The following is a 15,746-nucleotide window of genomic DNA, read 5'->3' as shown; positions in this document are numbered from 1 at the left end:
CCTCCTTTTTGAAGAGTATTCAATTCCTACCATAAACCTACTTTTACTGCAATTCTTAGGGGTGCGTAGTTCAAGCCCTACTGGGACCAAATTTTTTTTTCTTATTTTCCTTTTTTTCTAGTAAGTGTTTACTTCTTTCAAGACTTATTACTGATTTCTTGTACAAAAATGGAAAAGATGAATTTATAAGCGATTTCTTGGTGTTAAAGTGAATTTACTACTTAAACAGAAGGGGTAGAGTTACAAATCTTTAAAAATATTGAGTTACATGCGGTGGAAAGTTCTCTATTTTGCTTTCACTCTTAGATTATTATTGTGGAAGAAAATTTTGGTAGGTTTTACTTCTACCCTAAGGTTTTTTTTTAATGCAGTAAACAAAATTCAAACAGAAACACAGCATTCGACCTTATTTTTTTCAATGTTGAAGTATGAATTCTGTCTCATTAAATCCGTTTTCTTGAGGCACCATAAAAAATGATATTTACATTTTTTTGTGTGTGTGTTTTATAATTGTTTACCAATAGTTTGATGTTTCTTTTATTAAAATTAATGGTAAAATCAGTTCTCTGCAAACGTTTTGGATAGTGGCCACCACTTTGAAATTTGTCTCTACTTGAGCTTGAGGAGATACCATAAGTTATACAAAATTTATAAAAAACGGCACGGTAAAAGTTGTTTAAAAAATGCAAAATAGTGCAAAACACGGTTACCTTTCAGAATATACCAAGCAAAGGCCATTTTGAAAACATTACAGTTAGTGATCTAATACCTTAAGAAGAGTCAGAATGTGGTCTTTATTTGCCGGTAACCTTTATTTGCGAGTTAAATTGATTGACTTTGTACATTTGTTTAAAACTGAATTCAGAGATAAATGGTCTCTGTAGTTATATAACATTTGCATTTTAATGCCTTTGGGTCACTTTGTCGAAAATAACAGAAAAAGAAAGAAACCATATGCATAGATCTGTTTACAAATGTTCTCCTCTTACAGATGTAATGACTAGTATTACGCTTGAAATATTACGTCTACCTTTGTTCATGAAATCAATATCGTCAAGGAAGTAAAGTATAGTTATACAGACGTGTGGATAAAGTAGAATGCAGATTTGATTAAAGCAATAAATACCAGTATATTTGATATACATTTTCGTTCTTATAAACCACGGACTGATAAAAAGAGATCGCTTTACACTTTTTAAAATTTACGTAAGGTAAAACTTGACTATTTTGCGGAGTTGATTGTATATGAACAAAATAGACTTAGTTATTTTATACTGCACGCAAAATATAATTATTACTTTATAAATATGGCATCATCACGAAATTACAGTTAATCCGTAACAGCCGCATCGGACGAAATCAAGGACATATATTGTGAACCCTGTGTTGGTGATGGAAAACAGATAGAAGCGGAAGGATTCTGTGTGGACTGTTCAGAGTATCTGTGTGGACAATGTTATAACAGTCACGGGAGATTTAAAGCGTTCAAACACCATGTGCTCCAGGATAAGAAAAATATGCCTGTTGATGTAGCAAGAACAGGTGTACTTGATGTGTGCGTAGAAAAGTGTTCTAAACATCCAACAAAGGTTACTGAATACTTTTGTCGGTCATGTGACACACTTGGATGTAGTGCGTGTATCACGACAAACCATCGCCAATGCCAAAATGTCGACCATGTACCGGACATTGTTATAGATCTAGAAAACAACGAGGAATTCAAAAAGTTTGCTGAATATTTCGATGAAAAACTTACGTTGCTGAAAGAAAAAAAGAACAAAATTAATTCTAGAAAAACTGAAGTAGAGGAAATGAAAAAGCAAGCAAAGGCAGAACTTAAAAAGCAGCGTGATGAGATTAACAAGTTTTTCGACCATCTTGAGGCTGAAATGGACAAGAAGATAACGGACATTGACAAAAATAACAAGGATACATTGAAAGCAGCGTCAGACAGATGTAATATCATAAATGATGAATTAAACAAAATGAAAACTGATGTCGAGACAAACAGAAAAAACGGCCAAAAATGTAAACTGTTCATAAAAATGAAAAGATCGAAAGGTGAAATCGAAAAGCTTGATAGTCAGTTTGATATGTTATATGAAGAGAGCAAGGTACAGAGATATAAACTGGTACAATCCACACAGATAGAGGAAATAATGAAAACTACAACTGAAATATGCAGAATGTTAACTGCAAAACTTGTTTCAGAGATTGATATAAGCTCTTGCAAAGACAAGGAAAAACCATGTATACGTGGGATGTCAGTGGTGCAGAGGCACTACCTAGCTGTTGCGGACGAGCGCAAAAAAGTAGTGAAGATAATTGATACTAGAACTGGCAGAGTAACATCTGAAATAAGTTTGGACTATTGTTCCATATGGAGTATCACAAATGTCAAGGGCGATCAAATTATAGTTTCGCTGACATCATTTAAACCTAAATTCCAGAATAATCTTATCACTCTGGCTGTATCAGCGGCTGGTGTGCTAAGTAAAGGTAACGTGATAACAACTATAAGACCAGCTTTCGATGTTGTTGCCATTGCACAACTCCTCTATGTGTTACATTCCAATGAAATCAAAGTACTTGATATCCATGGAAATGTTCTGAACACAATAGGATGTGACCGCTCTTCTCTTCCTTCTATAGCTGTAAGTCCTGGCAAGAAAACCATTTACTTAACAAACTATGAGTATAACTTTGTAAAGAGTATGACCTTGGATGGCAAGGTCACAGCTACCTTCAAGGACAAGGATCTTAAACATCCCTTGAGTATTATAGCAGACGTTGAGGGCTTTGTATATGTAAAAAGTGATGGAGGCATTCATCAGTTGACAAAGGACTGTACCAAGGTTCAAATTATCTTAGATGGCGTGTTTGGTAGAAGCATAACCTTTTCTTGCACAGATAATAGACTCTATGTGAGAGAACTTGAGAAAGTGAAAGTGTATGAACTGAAGTAGGACGTTACAATCATAGTTCAAAAATGTAAATATTAGACCCTCTGCAGGATGCTTAAGACATGTAAACTATCGACCCAATAAAGAAGATTTCTGAATTTCAGGACATGTCAAACTATAACACTTTCAAGTTAAAATACTATGAAACTCTTGAAATAGTGAAAGCACTATATTATTATTGAAACTAAATAATTGATAATTCCCGATATATGTTAATGAAAATGAGATTTGCTGTTTGAATATTTTAAACTTTAATTTAAAAATTATTTATTTTAAAATTACCATAAGTTACCGTAAGGTGAAACAAAAATTGACGTGTTTTGACTAAACTTGTACTGTATATTCTAAAATTAAACTAAACTCGTTCTAGCGTTAATTTTGAAGTCATTTTGTTGTTGCCGTGATTTTCCTGCCTTATAACGAAATCCGTTCGTTTGTAATTATAGACTAATTGTGCATTGCTGTTTAAAATTAGTCTTGTTTAATTATCTGAAAACTCCAAATTATAGCGGTTCAACTATAAATCATTCACGTGCTACGTCGCCGTGTACTTTTATACATTTAAACGTAACGTACCCCTATTTCCCTGTGGAGTATCAACCGGACAGTTTTCGCTGAAGGTAGGTTAATCCACCGTCCGGGAAACTTAAAGGATTTTACCCGTTTTCAGGCTAATCGGCAGATACTTGTTATTGATATAAACTGTTCTCTGAACCTTGTTGTACAGACTGTTGGTATTTCATACATGTAAATACAATAAGGTTAAAGAATACGTCATTTTATCATGAGAAAATATGTTTCTTTGTCTGTTGATCCATCATGGCTAATTTGAAAAAGGAAGGTGTATTCCTTTAAACATTTCGGAAAACCCCGAATGTGACCGAAGCGCATGAAAAAATGCCGATAATTATAGTTCGAAACGTTACTCTTACTTAATAGTTTCGTCATTTTTTTTCGCAATAACTGATTTTGATGAAATGTTCTGTATTACAAGATCATGTTATGGTGTATTGAAAAATGAAATAAAAATACTAGGTCACCAGCACTGTTTCGGTGTTATTTGTCCTCAGATAATTATGATGCTATTTTTAACATTTTTCAAAATTTCCATACTCCTACCCTGTATTTCAGTAAAGTACAATAACTGGTATAAATTTGAAATCTAAGCATTTTTATAACAGAAAACAATATTTCTAATGAAGACATGCTCAGAAAAATCAAAAGAAACTGATTTTGTAAAAAAGAACAACAGTTATTCAGCAGACCGATGGTTATTTTTTCATATTTTTGTCAATCTTACGGTGGTATATCTGCTATTTTATCGAGTTTCACATAATAGAACTAAATCAAACTCTGCATATGTATTTGCTTATGTCTACCTAGAAAATTTGTAGGTCACCATATTAGATTTGGCTTAAATTAAATTACAACGAGGTGGAGTGTGGCGGGCATTTATAGAATGCAGGTTGGCACGAAATACGTAATCAATGTTTATTTCAAACAAGGGCATATATTCAGCCAAAATCTTTGACAATATTCTGTTTTTGTCCACAGCTTAAGGCAAAGATAGTTAACAAGAGGATCAAATGGCCCTATGTCGCTCACCTGAGGAACATCTGGAATAAACTCGCTGAAAGTGTGACTGAAGAAACTCGTTTCTTAGTATTTTTAAAGGAAGAAACAGATAGGAATCAATCCGGCTGCTGCATCCGTAACCTTTAACATATTGATTTTAAAGGCAATAGGGGTTATCTACTCCATTTGGCCAATCACCCCACTAAGTTTGAAGGGTGAAGGTTAAAGGCTTCTCAACAAATGCTACGGAAACTCTTTTCAGTGTTTAGACGTCAATGACTTGAACATATGTGACCTAGAGATATATCAAATTATCAAACGGCAGATTTCTTAATAAGTGGATTTTTACGTGTTTCTAAAGTATTTTGATGTCATAGATGTAGGTTTCCGCCATTCTCCTAACAAAACCGATAGTTCCCGAATACGGATGTACGGTACGGGGATTAGGAAGAACCAAATTGGCCCTGTGTTGGGGTAATTATCGACCCGTCCGAAAAATCTACCGCGAGCGCCTTTAATTCTAATTATTTTGTACTTGTATGCACATGCGATTTTCCCTACCTGTCCCTCTCTATGATTTCGTCTAAAAATAGATTAGTTAAAAATAAGTTTTTTTTAAGCTTGATCCTAATCCCTGTATTCGGGGACAATCGGTTTTGTACGGGGAATGGCGGAAAAGTACGGAAACCGCAGTCTATTTTTAGAAATATATTTCGCGGTTATTCTTTAATCATAAGTTCATAACTGAGTCATTCTATATTTTCACAACATTTTCTGTCCCAGAAAAAAATCTCAAAGCAGTTTAAATATATGACATTAGTATCTATTTTGGGTGAAAATATGTGACTAATTTAGTAAATTGATGCACTTTTTTGTACCCTATTAATGTTATTAACATAATTTTTTGTACGTTTAAGTATGTAAAATTGACATTTTTCACTGTCCCCAGGTAATGTTTTAGATGTTTGAAGTAAAATTTTAAAAAAAATGCAAAGTTCAAAAGCTAAAAAAATACCATCAATATTTATTTGACACATGGTCTAAATGCCAGTGTACATACAGTTGGAAATTCGGGAAAAGTTCATCACTTAATCTAATTCCGAAGTTTGTACCCAACTTTTATGTCCCTCATGTAACAGAAAGCTGTTCAATCAAAACAACAGCTGATCTCTCTGTTATATTATCTATGCATTGCCGCCATTTGAAAGAGTATCATTTTTCAAGATAACATTTGAGGTGCCACGGCAGACATTCCTTTTTCTTTGTCGAGGAAATACCATTCGAAAGTTGGTAAGTAGATGCGTAATTATTTTTCTGTCTCTCGTGTAACAGTAATAATTCATTACAATGAGGCTTCATTACTGTAAGGTAAGTGTTTCAAAAGCGACAATTCCAAAAATAACACGTCGGCCATCCCTAAGGGATCCATTATTATTTTTAATACGCAAATACGCAAAATAATTCACTCCTGTAACAGTCACTTATATAACGGCCATTTTTATAACAGTAAAGACGAAAACTGTTACAGGAATGAAATGGTTTGCAAAACAGCGAATAAAATAAAACTATATGAAGAGTAGCTCTAGTTAACTTCAAACATTGTTTCAGTTACTTCATAATCCAAATAAAAAAACATACATCAGCAAGCATAGCGCTAATATCTTTAATTCTCCCGCCGTATATTTAGTTTTTTTGTTACAGGAGAGACATGTTGTGTGACAGCAAAGACAACTGTTTATATTTTAACTGATATACACCTTAATAACACATATATAAGTTGTATTTGAATATGTGTTGCCTCCTTACAAGATAACTGTTAAGTTTCATTTTAACAATAGGGTGTCTGCTATTTAAATTGTATTTACAAGAAAGCTGTAACAGGAGAGACGTCCAGAGCAGTAACAGGAAAGACGTTCAGTCTGTAAATATAAATAATATACCACTGAGTGTATCTGAACCAAACTGAATTTACAATATGATAACCAGTGAATATCTGTACTATTTCAAAATTTGAATTAGAAAAGTTATACTAACATGCATGGAAACTATAAGGGTTTTATGTAACTGTTACAGGAGAGACAACACTATGTTATGTGAATGACAATTTGCATTTATAGTTTGAGTGCATACCTGAATAGATACTGGCATTTTTGGTATTTCGTTTAAATCCGCAACATTGATAACAGTACTGAATAAATGAGCATGAATATCCCATTAAACTGGGACGTATAATACAAGGGACAGATAGGCATATAGATGAATAATTGAAACAAGTGTTCTTTTACGGTACTTGCAGTCTAGAAATGATTTAATTTGCTAAATTAACGTCAAAAAGCTAACTCATTTATATAATTTTACAGGAGACGACACGGTAATGTCAAATGCTAAACTACAGAAAAATTACTGCCATAGGTCATAGGCGAGTGTAATTGATTGTAAACCCATAAAGTTAAAGGATGAACCAGTTAAGACTAATAATAAAGTAGTGCATAACGATCAAGAGCCTAGAAAGACATCATGTACACAAGTGGTGGAGACACATGAACAAGATTTTCCCAGTGTGTCGGCAGATGACTGAGTAGTAACACGCGGGTCAGTAGAGTTTGAAGATCAAAAACCCATAGATATTACAGGTCAAACAGTAGTTGCTGAAGTGCAAGAAGATACAGTACCTGTGGTTACGGACAAAACAAAAGTGATGCATAAACAAGCAGTGAGAATTACGATCAAAATTAGACAATCTTGACAGAAAAATCAGTTAGAGAACACAAAGTAGTTCCTGAAGTAGGTGACAGATAAACAGATTAAAATGCTTGTAGATCACTAACAAACACCGTTGACATAAACTTGAAACGCACGAAGAATTAAAAGATATAAAACATGTAGAGAAATGACAAATGAAAATCAGATACCAGAGTTGACACAACACATGGATGGGCTAGCAGAGAGTGGTGTCAGATACACGAGAAATTCCAGGAAGTATTAAACCAAAACCGTTATGAGATGAACCAGAAATAATAAATGCATCTGATGTTATAGAGCCCAAAGAGATGAAAGGTAGTTGTAACACATGGAATCGTAATGCATGAAGAACTATAGCCTGCAGAATAACATGGAAAAAAATACAGAACAACATAACACGGTTTGACGGAAGAAGGCAAACCGTTGAAATAGTACACGCATCAAGAGAAAAACAAGACGCTGAATTTGAACATATCCAGAGTAAATAAATCACCGTTATCCCATACTTAAGGTCGTGTGATGGATAAAATATGTTATGGCAAAGTATGTTAAACGACCTTACTCACGTGTATTTGAAGAAGCTTGTGAAACATCATATGGAAGAAACAACAACATTTTCACCAAGCTTCAGAGTGTGATGGACTTTAATTTATAAAGAAAACATACTTGGAATTAGTAGCACACATTTATTATAAAACAAATGAAAACATTTTGAATAATCTTTCATACAACATCATGAAAAGGTAAAAAGTAAATATATAAGCTGTAAATGGTAATTGTTAGGATAGCGTATTAAGCTGGTTATTCAATTTTCTTTCTTGTGCGTTAAAAAGAAGATTAATCGTACTTAAACATTTAATGCTATCTCACTGGACACATGATGCTGATTCAGCGTTGATGTAAAGTTGATACTTGATTACCTGTCATCAACGTTGAATCATTCAGTCTAAACGTAACGCTTCGAATGTCAATTCAAAGGTCAATCGTTCGTATCATGGCCAGAGTACTTGATCTCTCTGAAATGTTCTTGAGTGTCTCCCACCTAACTAAGAGTCCAGTAAACTGGTTCTTCCCAGGAGAAACGAATTTGCGTGTATCAGTGCTATTAACCGGACATGTTAAAGAACTAGACGGGCTAGACTATGTTAGCCAGATTTCTCCGTCACTCTATATCGATCTGTGTCTGTACTAGTAGAGGATACGAATTTGTCGTGGTGGTGACTATCTTTGTATGTAAAGTGTAAACCTGTTTATCTTGAAAAGGGCGCTATGTAAATCTGGTATAATATAATAATAATATGTCACTAGTGTTACAATAAACAACATGTCATCTTGTTATCATTTCATTTACCTGTACAATCATTATGATTAATTAAATAATTATTACAGTTTAACAAGATAAGTATCTTTTTTTACAGTTAATGTCGTTTCAATCTGATATATTTCTTTTGGAAATTCTGTTACAATAGAATGGCGTTAAATATATTTCTACATATTTTTCACTCCTGTTACATAACAATATATATGGAAGAGTTATATTAAATGTTTTAAATACGTGGTCATAAATTTTGTTTGTTATGTTTTACAGAATGGTTACTAGTATATCTTTCAAAACGAATCAAAATATTGTTTGACTTTCTAAAAAAGAACGTTTTTCTCTAGCTTTTCTAGTCAAATTTCTCTCCTGTAACAGACAGTGTCCTTGACGTAACACATAATTATTGCAGTTTGTAAGAGATTGTAAACCGTCTTTAAAAAAACATTTTCGTCATTTTCAGTGCGGGACATGTTTCGCATTTGTTGAGCAATTATTCTAATTTTATGTCCAATAAATATAGTAACTGTTCTTAGTTTTCTGTTTAAATGTCACTGCTATAACAAAAAGGTGTCCTTCTTGATACAGGCATGTCCCTGCTGTAACATTGTAGATATCTTTGATTATTATTTCCACTGTTATCTTCTAATCTCTATAACCTTAGTACTTTGGACATCAGAGTTTTCTTTTCACAAGAGCACTGGTTGAAATTTGATCCATTGACCGAATTAAAAGTACAATTAATATTTCAACTATGAAATAAATTCGTTATTTTTTTAAATATCACCTGAAATACATCGCAATTTTGTTTTGTGATACATATAGGACGTAGATGGTATTTTATTTTATAAAAATAAATCTCAAACTTTCATATTGTTATGGTCTGGATGTGTTTGCTGTATCTTATGATAAAGTATCAGTCACTGATATTATTGTTACAGGAGGGAAAACATGTTAATTCTTTCTTCAGAATATATTCTGTTTTGGTAAAACGAAGAGGTATTAAGCTTGCATTCAGTTAATTTTACATTGAGATATGTTCTATTGAATAAATCCACCAAATCAAAAAACAAATGATGACGGTTAATTTTCAAAAGTCACCAGCTCTAAAATGTTGCGAAAATATAGAATGACTCAACTACGAAATAATGCCGTTAATATGGTAAAATATAATTAATAACAAGAGCGCCGCCAAGCGGGGCAATATACGCCCGAAGGGTTACATCAGAGGATGGGAGCAAAATTTAAAGAACTTGACTGTTGAAGCCAAAAGGACAGGAACAATAAAAAGAAGAAATCCAAAATAAATTCCAAGTCCAAAAAAAAAAAACAATTCTTACCAGGTAAAGTAATTTCAAAAATCATCTAAAAATTGAATGTACCATCCATGTTGTACCACAGAAAAGTGGTCTCGGTTTTTCCCTACGGCCAATAATAAAAAAATTTCAAAATAAGCAATTTTAGCAACAAACAAGAGCTGTCACTAATGGTGACAAATGCCGCCGCAGCGCCTTGACCTTTGACCTGGTGACCTTGACCTTTGACCTGGTGACCCCAAGGTCAATAGGGGTCGTGTACTCAATAAGTACTATCAGCATGTGAAGTTTGAAGGTCCTGGCTGCAGTGGTTCGCGAGTAAAGTGCCTTCATGCAAAAAGTTAACGTTGTGACTAACAAACGAACGGACGGACAGTTGAAAACTAATATGCCTCCCTTCGGGAGCATAAAAAGGGAAGTAATTCATAAAAAAATTATTGTAAGAGAACAAAAAAGGGATCTACCAAATAAAAACAAAAGCACTGCAATGCAGAGCAGTATATACAAAGCAAAGTCATATATGACCTTTGACCCCTAAGTGTGACCTTGACTTTGAAGCGAGCCATCCAGTACATGCGCTCTGCATGTCGCCTCAGTGTGGTAAACATTTGTGCCAAGTTTCTTTGAAATCCTTCAAGCAGTTCAAGAGTTACAGAGCGGACACGAAACACACTCATATGACCTTTGAACCCTAAGTGTAACCTTGACCTTGAAATGAGACATCCAAAACATGCGCTCTGCACATCGTCTCAGTGTGGTGAACATTTGTGTCAAGTTTCTTTGAAATCCTTCAAGGGGTTCAAGAGAAACAGAGCGGACACGAAATTGCTAACGGACAGACGGACGCACGGACGGACAGACGGACGTTCCTACATATGGATACTTATGTGGCTACTCTTTTGTTCTCTCTATTGTTCTTTCAGCCACGTAAGAGAAAAATAGCCACATAAAAGCCTTACGGAATGAATGACATCAAAGAAAAAGTACAGTTACCTATTGTTCCTATAGCCACCTAAGTATGCAAATGTGAGCTCGGACAGACAGACAGACAGACAGACAGACGGACACCAGGGGTATAACATAATACGTCCCTTCTGGCATATAAAAATATATAAATATATTAAGTCTATTACAACAGAGAACTTTCATATTCAAGTAAGAATTATATGTATTGATTTGATTATACAGATGCAACCGGTTTTGTTTTTTGTTGTTGGATTTTTTTTTTGTTTTTTTTTTTTGTTGTTGTTTTTTTTTCTAAAAAAAAAATTCTTTGTTTTCGGCAACATGCTCAAAAAGGTCGGAAAATTATTTTTTCGGATGCTATTTTTGCGTCAAAAAATGAATGCAAATAAGGGGGGTATGCCTTTAGAGCATCGTCAAGTTGATTTCTAATATCACTGACCATGTTTAAAGCATAAAAAGTGCAGTTTTGCAACTTTTTGTTAAACAAATTCTCCAAAGCCATAAAAACATCTGGGGTTGGGCCTAATATTTAGGGTAGGTCGGGATACCGGAAACAAACACTTTTTTACGCCTTATTCTTTAACTGTTCTTATATTTTAGTGTTTTTAAAATGATAGATCTCATATTATTTATTATCTATATTTAATATTATTTTTAATATTTTTTTTAAGATTTAATAAATTAAAATTGAGTCAAAGTTTTTGTTTATTTTTATCTAATTTTTTTATAAATATAATTGTAGTATATATTGCTACATTACACTTGTGACGTATATCTTATCCAACTTTTGCACAGAACATGGGATGATTTATAGAATCTACATTCAATCGTCGTGTATGTTACATATTTGTTGCCAATAATAGTTCAATACGTAAAATTAAATAGAACTATTTAAATATTAACAAGATCCCTGTGAATCGTAAATGTGTTTCGATTTTTATTGGGACTCGACAGTGACGTTCAACATAGTTACGTCAGTTCCAGATTTGTATTTTAATAGTTGTTGAATTGAAAGAACGGCATGATGTAGAAATTTACTCGAAGTTTGTCATTTTGATAAAGGCGTAAATAAAACAGAGTGAAAACGATCGAGTCTTTAAAAATAGATTGTTAAGCAAAATAGAATCAAAGCAGTAACGAGTGGTTAGTTATATATATAGTTATATAGTTAAAGTAGAATATCACATGGGGGCGTATTTGCGGATGTGCAGTTTCTCGATGTAACCGTACATTAATGTGCCCCGCCAGTGCAGCTATATAAGTACAATATATCTTCTGGAAAAAAAGAGAAGAGATCAGTGTTCCTTAATTGTCTAAACATTATATATTTAGCTCTACAGTAACAAGATTCATGTGCACAGTTCTTTGTTTATATGAAAACTGTGCAAAAGTAGAAACAATAGGATTTTGGGGTAGATAGATCTAGTTTCTAGTTTGATGGACCTCACCGACTTCTACTGTTGTTTTAGCAGGGTCGGTCGTTTGTAGAAACTGGTTTAACAAGATAGCGGAGTTTAAAGGCAACAGCCCATTAACCTTTGGAAGCATTAACACAACCAACAAAATGATTGCGGACTTGTTTTGATAACGTCTGTAATGTGAAACTGCCCTCATGCCCCTAGCACTGGCTCAAACAATGTTCTATTATAGTAAAAATGAATGGACTGGTTAAAATACTAATCTAAATTCATGATGAATTGTCTCAAAAATATGAACTTGGCACAATTTGAGGCAGCAGTGAAACAAGAATCACATTCTGCATGTCTTAATTAAGATGTGGCTTCCGATATTTTCACCTCTCTCGTTGGTTAGCTGTTGTGAATAATGTGTTGCTTTATTACCTCTTATATATAAAAGCAAGTGACAAAAGAAGATCATCGGCTATCAAAAATTGTCACTTTATTTTATGAATGACATTTGATTACACTTTGATTCTGAAGCACTTTGTATCATTTCATTATGAATGCTCTCTTCTTGCTACAGTTTAAAATTTTGACGAAGAGAGGTCCTGTCTTTATCATAGCCTTTGACACCTAATTTAATTGATATTCAAATTTCATTTGTTATGACTGATGCATAGTTTCTCTTAATATTCCAGTATATCCAGGAACAGTCCACCAAATAGTAAAATTTAGTCTTTGTCTGTACAATTTTAAATATTAAAAAATATTTTGTACAATCATTCTGTCATCCTTGTAAATATTTTAAAACAAGTGGGTCATCATGACCCTGGATCGCTCACCTGAGTAATATGAGCTACATGTTTTAAATGTCAAACTGATGCTAAAATATTAAGAAAGTATGTCACATTCATGGTCAATGAAATTCAGTTTTACGATCGGTGTGCAAAACTGCGTATGTCATCCAAATTTCAAGGCTGTATCTTAAAAGAAAGTAGGTCAACAGGTCAAGGTCACAGTCAAGTGACATTATATTACTTGGAGTCATCAGGTAATTATAATTAAAGAGTCTTGTAAATAGGATCAGATTATTTTTTAAGTATTTTTTCCTATATAACTCGCCTAATAACTAAGTGACCCTTGGGCAGGGCCTCTTTTAACCCCACGGGCATAATTTGAACAAATTTGGTAGAGGACTACTAGGCAATGCATCATACCAAATATCAAAAGCCTAGGTCTTGTGGTTTCAGACAAGAAGATTTTTAAAGTTTTTTCCTATATAAGTCTATGTAAAACTTGGGGCCCCAAGGGCAGGGCCTCTTTTCACCCAGGGGTGCAATTTGAACAATTTTGACTGAGGACCATAAGACAATGCTACAAACCAATTATCAAAGGCCTATGTCTTGTGGTTTCAGACAAGAAGGTTTTAAAACTTTTTTTCCTATATAAGTCTAGGTAAAACTTGGGACCCCCGGGACGGGGCCATATTTGACCCTAGGGGGATAATTTGAAAAATCTTGGTAGAGGACCACTTGATGATGCTTCACACCAAATATCAAAGCCCTATGCCGTGTGGTTTTGTACAAGATTTTCAAAGTTTTCCCTATATAAGTCTATTAAACCATGTGACCCCCGGGGCGGTACCATATTTAACCCTAATGGGATATTTTGAACAATCTTGGTAGAGGACCACTAGATGATGCTACATTCCAGATATCAAAGCCCTAGGCCCAGTGGTTTTGGATAAGAAGATTTTTATAGTTTTTCCTTTCGGTTACCATGGCAACCAGAGTTCTGCATGGAATTCAATTCTTTGAACAATTTTGAAAGGGGGCCACCCAAGGATCATTCCTGTGAAGTTTGGTGTTATTCTGCACAGTGGTTTTCAAGAAGAAGATTTTTTTAGAAAATGTTGACGAACACACGACGCACGACGCACGATCCACGACACAAGACGGACGACGGACATTGAGCGGTCACAAAAGCTTGGCTGAGGTGAGGTAATGAATACAATAATCTTCTTCATTTTTAATCTGTCTAGTTAAAAATATTTCTTGTATCTTGGTTTGCTATCACTAAAAGATAACAGTTTTGACAACCTTGTAAAAGGTTTAAATCTAAAGTTCTTACTTTAAATACCTGCATATTTTCTTTTGTTTTTTAGTCTTGGTTTAGCACCGCTTTGCAACAAAAATTCAGTCACGAAACATTCCTGGACTCTGTGGCAGAACTAATCTATTCTGTGCTAAGTTCTCCATATTAAACAGGTGGAAGACGAATGACTTCAGACACAATGTCTTTATGGAATCGTCATGGAGAACAAAGGCCTCATCCAGATATCTGACTCAAGACACCACGATTCATAGATATGTGTTCTTCCTATTGAGCAAACTGGTTTGGTTTTGTATATTTCCTCATAACCTATTATTTCTGAAATTCAAAAAGTTCTTTTTATAAAACTTGATATTTACTCACAGGAATGACTGCTCATATCAGCTTTATGACCATATGAATGCACAGATTGATAATATTGTGTGTTTTATTGAAATTCCATCTAAAATAGTAGTTACATGGATGGTGTAATATATATTTTAGGTAATTTAGTAGTTAACAGAAGGAAAATATCTTAAAATTTACCCTGTACAGTTTAAATAAATCAGTATTTGATAATTATGACTTCAATTTCTTCTTAAAATATCTTAAAAAAAAACAATGGCAGTGGTAATGTTTTTTTAAAATTTGTTACAGAAAAAAATCTCACTGTCTGACAAGTAAAGAAGAATAGTGTATTCTTATAGACTAAGTACAAAATAACTAATATTAATTGTTTCTAGAATATTTTCTAAACAAGAGCTTGTAGAACACAAAATGCCCCCCTTGATGCATCCAGTAATTGCACAAGGAACAAAAATTATTTAGTCACTGTACACAAAAGTTCTGTTTTAGATCAATGTGACCTTGACCTTTGCGTTATTGACCTAAAAATCAAAAGGGGTCATCTGCTGCTCATGATCAACATCCCTATTAATTTTTGTGATCCTATGACCAAGTGATCTCAAGTTATCGTCCGGAAACGGTTTAACTGTTCCGGGTCAATGTGACCTTGACCTTTGGCCTACTGACCCAAAATCAACAGGGGTCATCTACTGGATATGACCAACCTCCCTATCAACTTTCATGATCCTAGACCGAAGTGTTCTTGAGTTATCATCCAGCAATCGTTCTTCCAGGTCACTGTGACCTCGACCTTTGACCTCAACATCATTAGGGGTCATCTGTTGATCATGATCAACCTCCCTATCAAGTTACGTGATCCTAGGCCCAAACGTTCTCAAGTTATTGACCAGAAACTGTTTAACTGTTCGAGGTCACTGTGACCTTGACCTTTGACCTACCAACCTCAAAATCAGTAGGGGTCATCTGCTAGTCATGACCAACCTTCCTATCAACTTTCATGATCCTAGGCCCA

General features: G+C 34.2%; 1 protein-coding gene across 1 annotated transcript; it reads left to right on the top strand.

Annotated features, from left to right (window-relative positions):
* Window positions 1-1,163: 1,163 nt before the first annotated feature.
* LOC128554564 (uncharacterized) lies at window positions 1,164-3,490 on the top strand. The gene has a single exon (XM_053535832.1). The coding sequence runs from the start codon at window positions 1,518-1,520 to the stop codon at window positions 2,964-2,966; it is 1,449 nt and encodes a 482-aa protein (XP_053391807.1). The 5' UTR covers window positions 1,164-1,517; the 3' UTR covers window positions 2,967-3,490.
* The last annotated feature ends 12,256 nt before the right edge of the window (window positions 3,491-15,746 follow it).

The sequence above is a fragment of the Mercenaria mercenaria genome, unplaced genomic scaffold, assembly GCF_021730395.1.
Source record: "Mercenaria mercenaria strain notata unplaced genomic scaffold, MADL_Memer_1 contig_529, whole genome shotgun sequence".
Lineage (NCBI taxonomy): Eukaryota > Metazoa > Mollusca > Bivalvia > Venerida > Veneridae > Mercenaria > Mercenaria mercenaria.
Note: the sequence above shows the minus strand (reverse complement) of the source record. Positions and strands in the feature narration are given on the sequence as shown.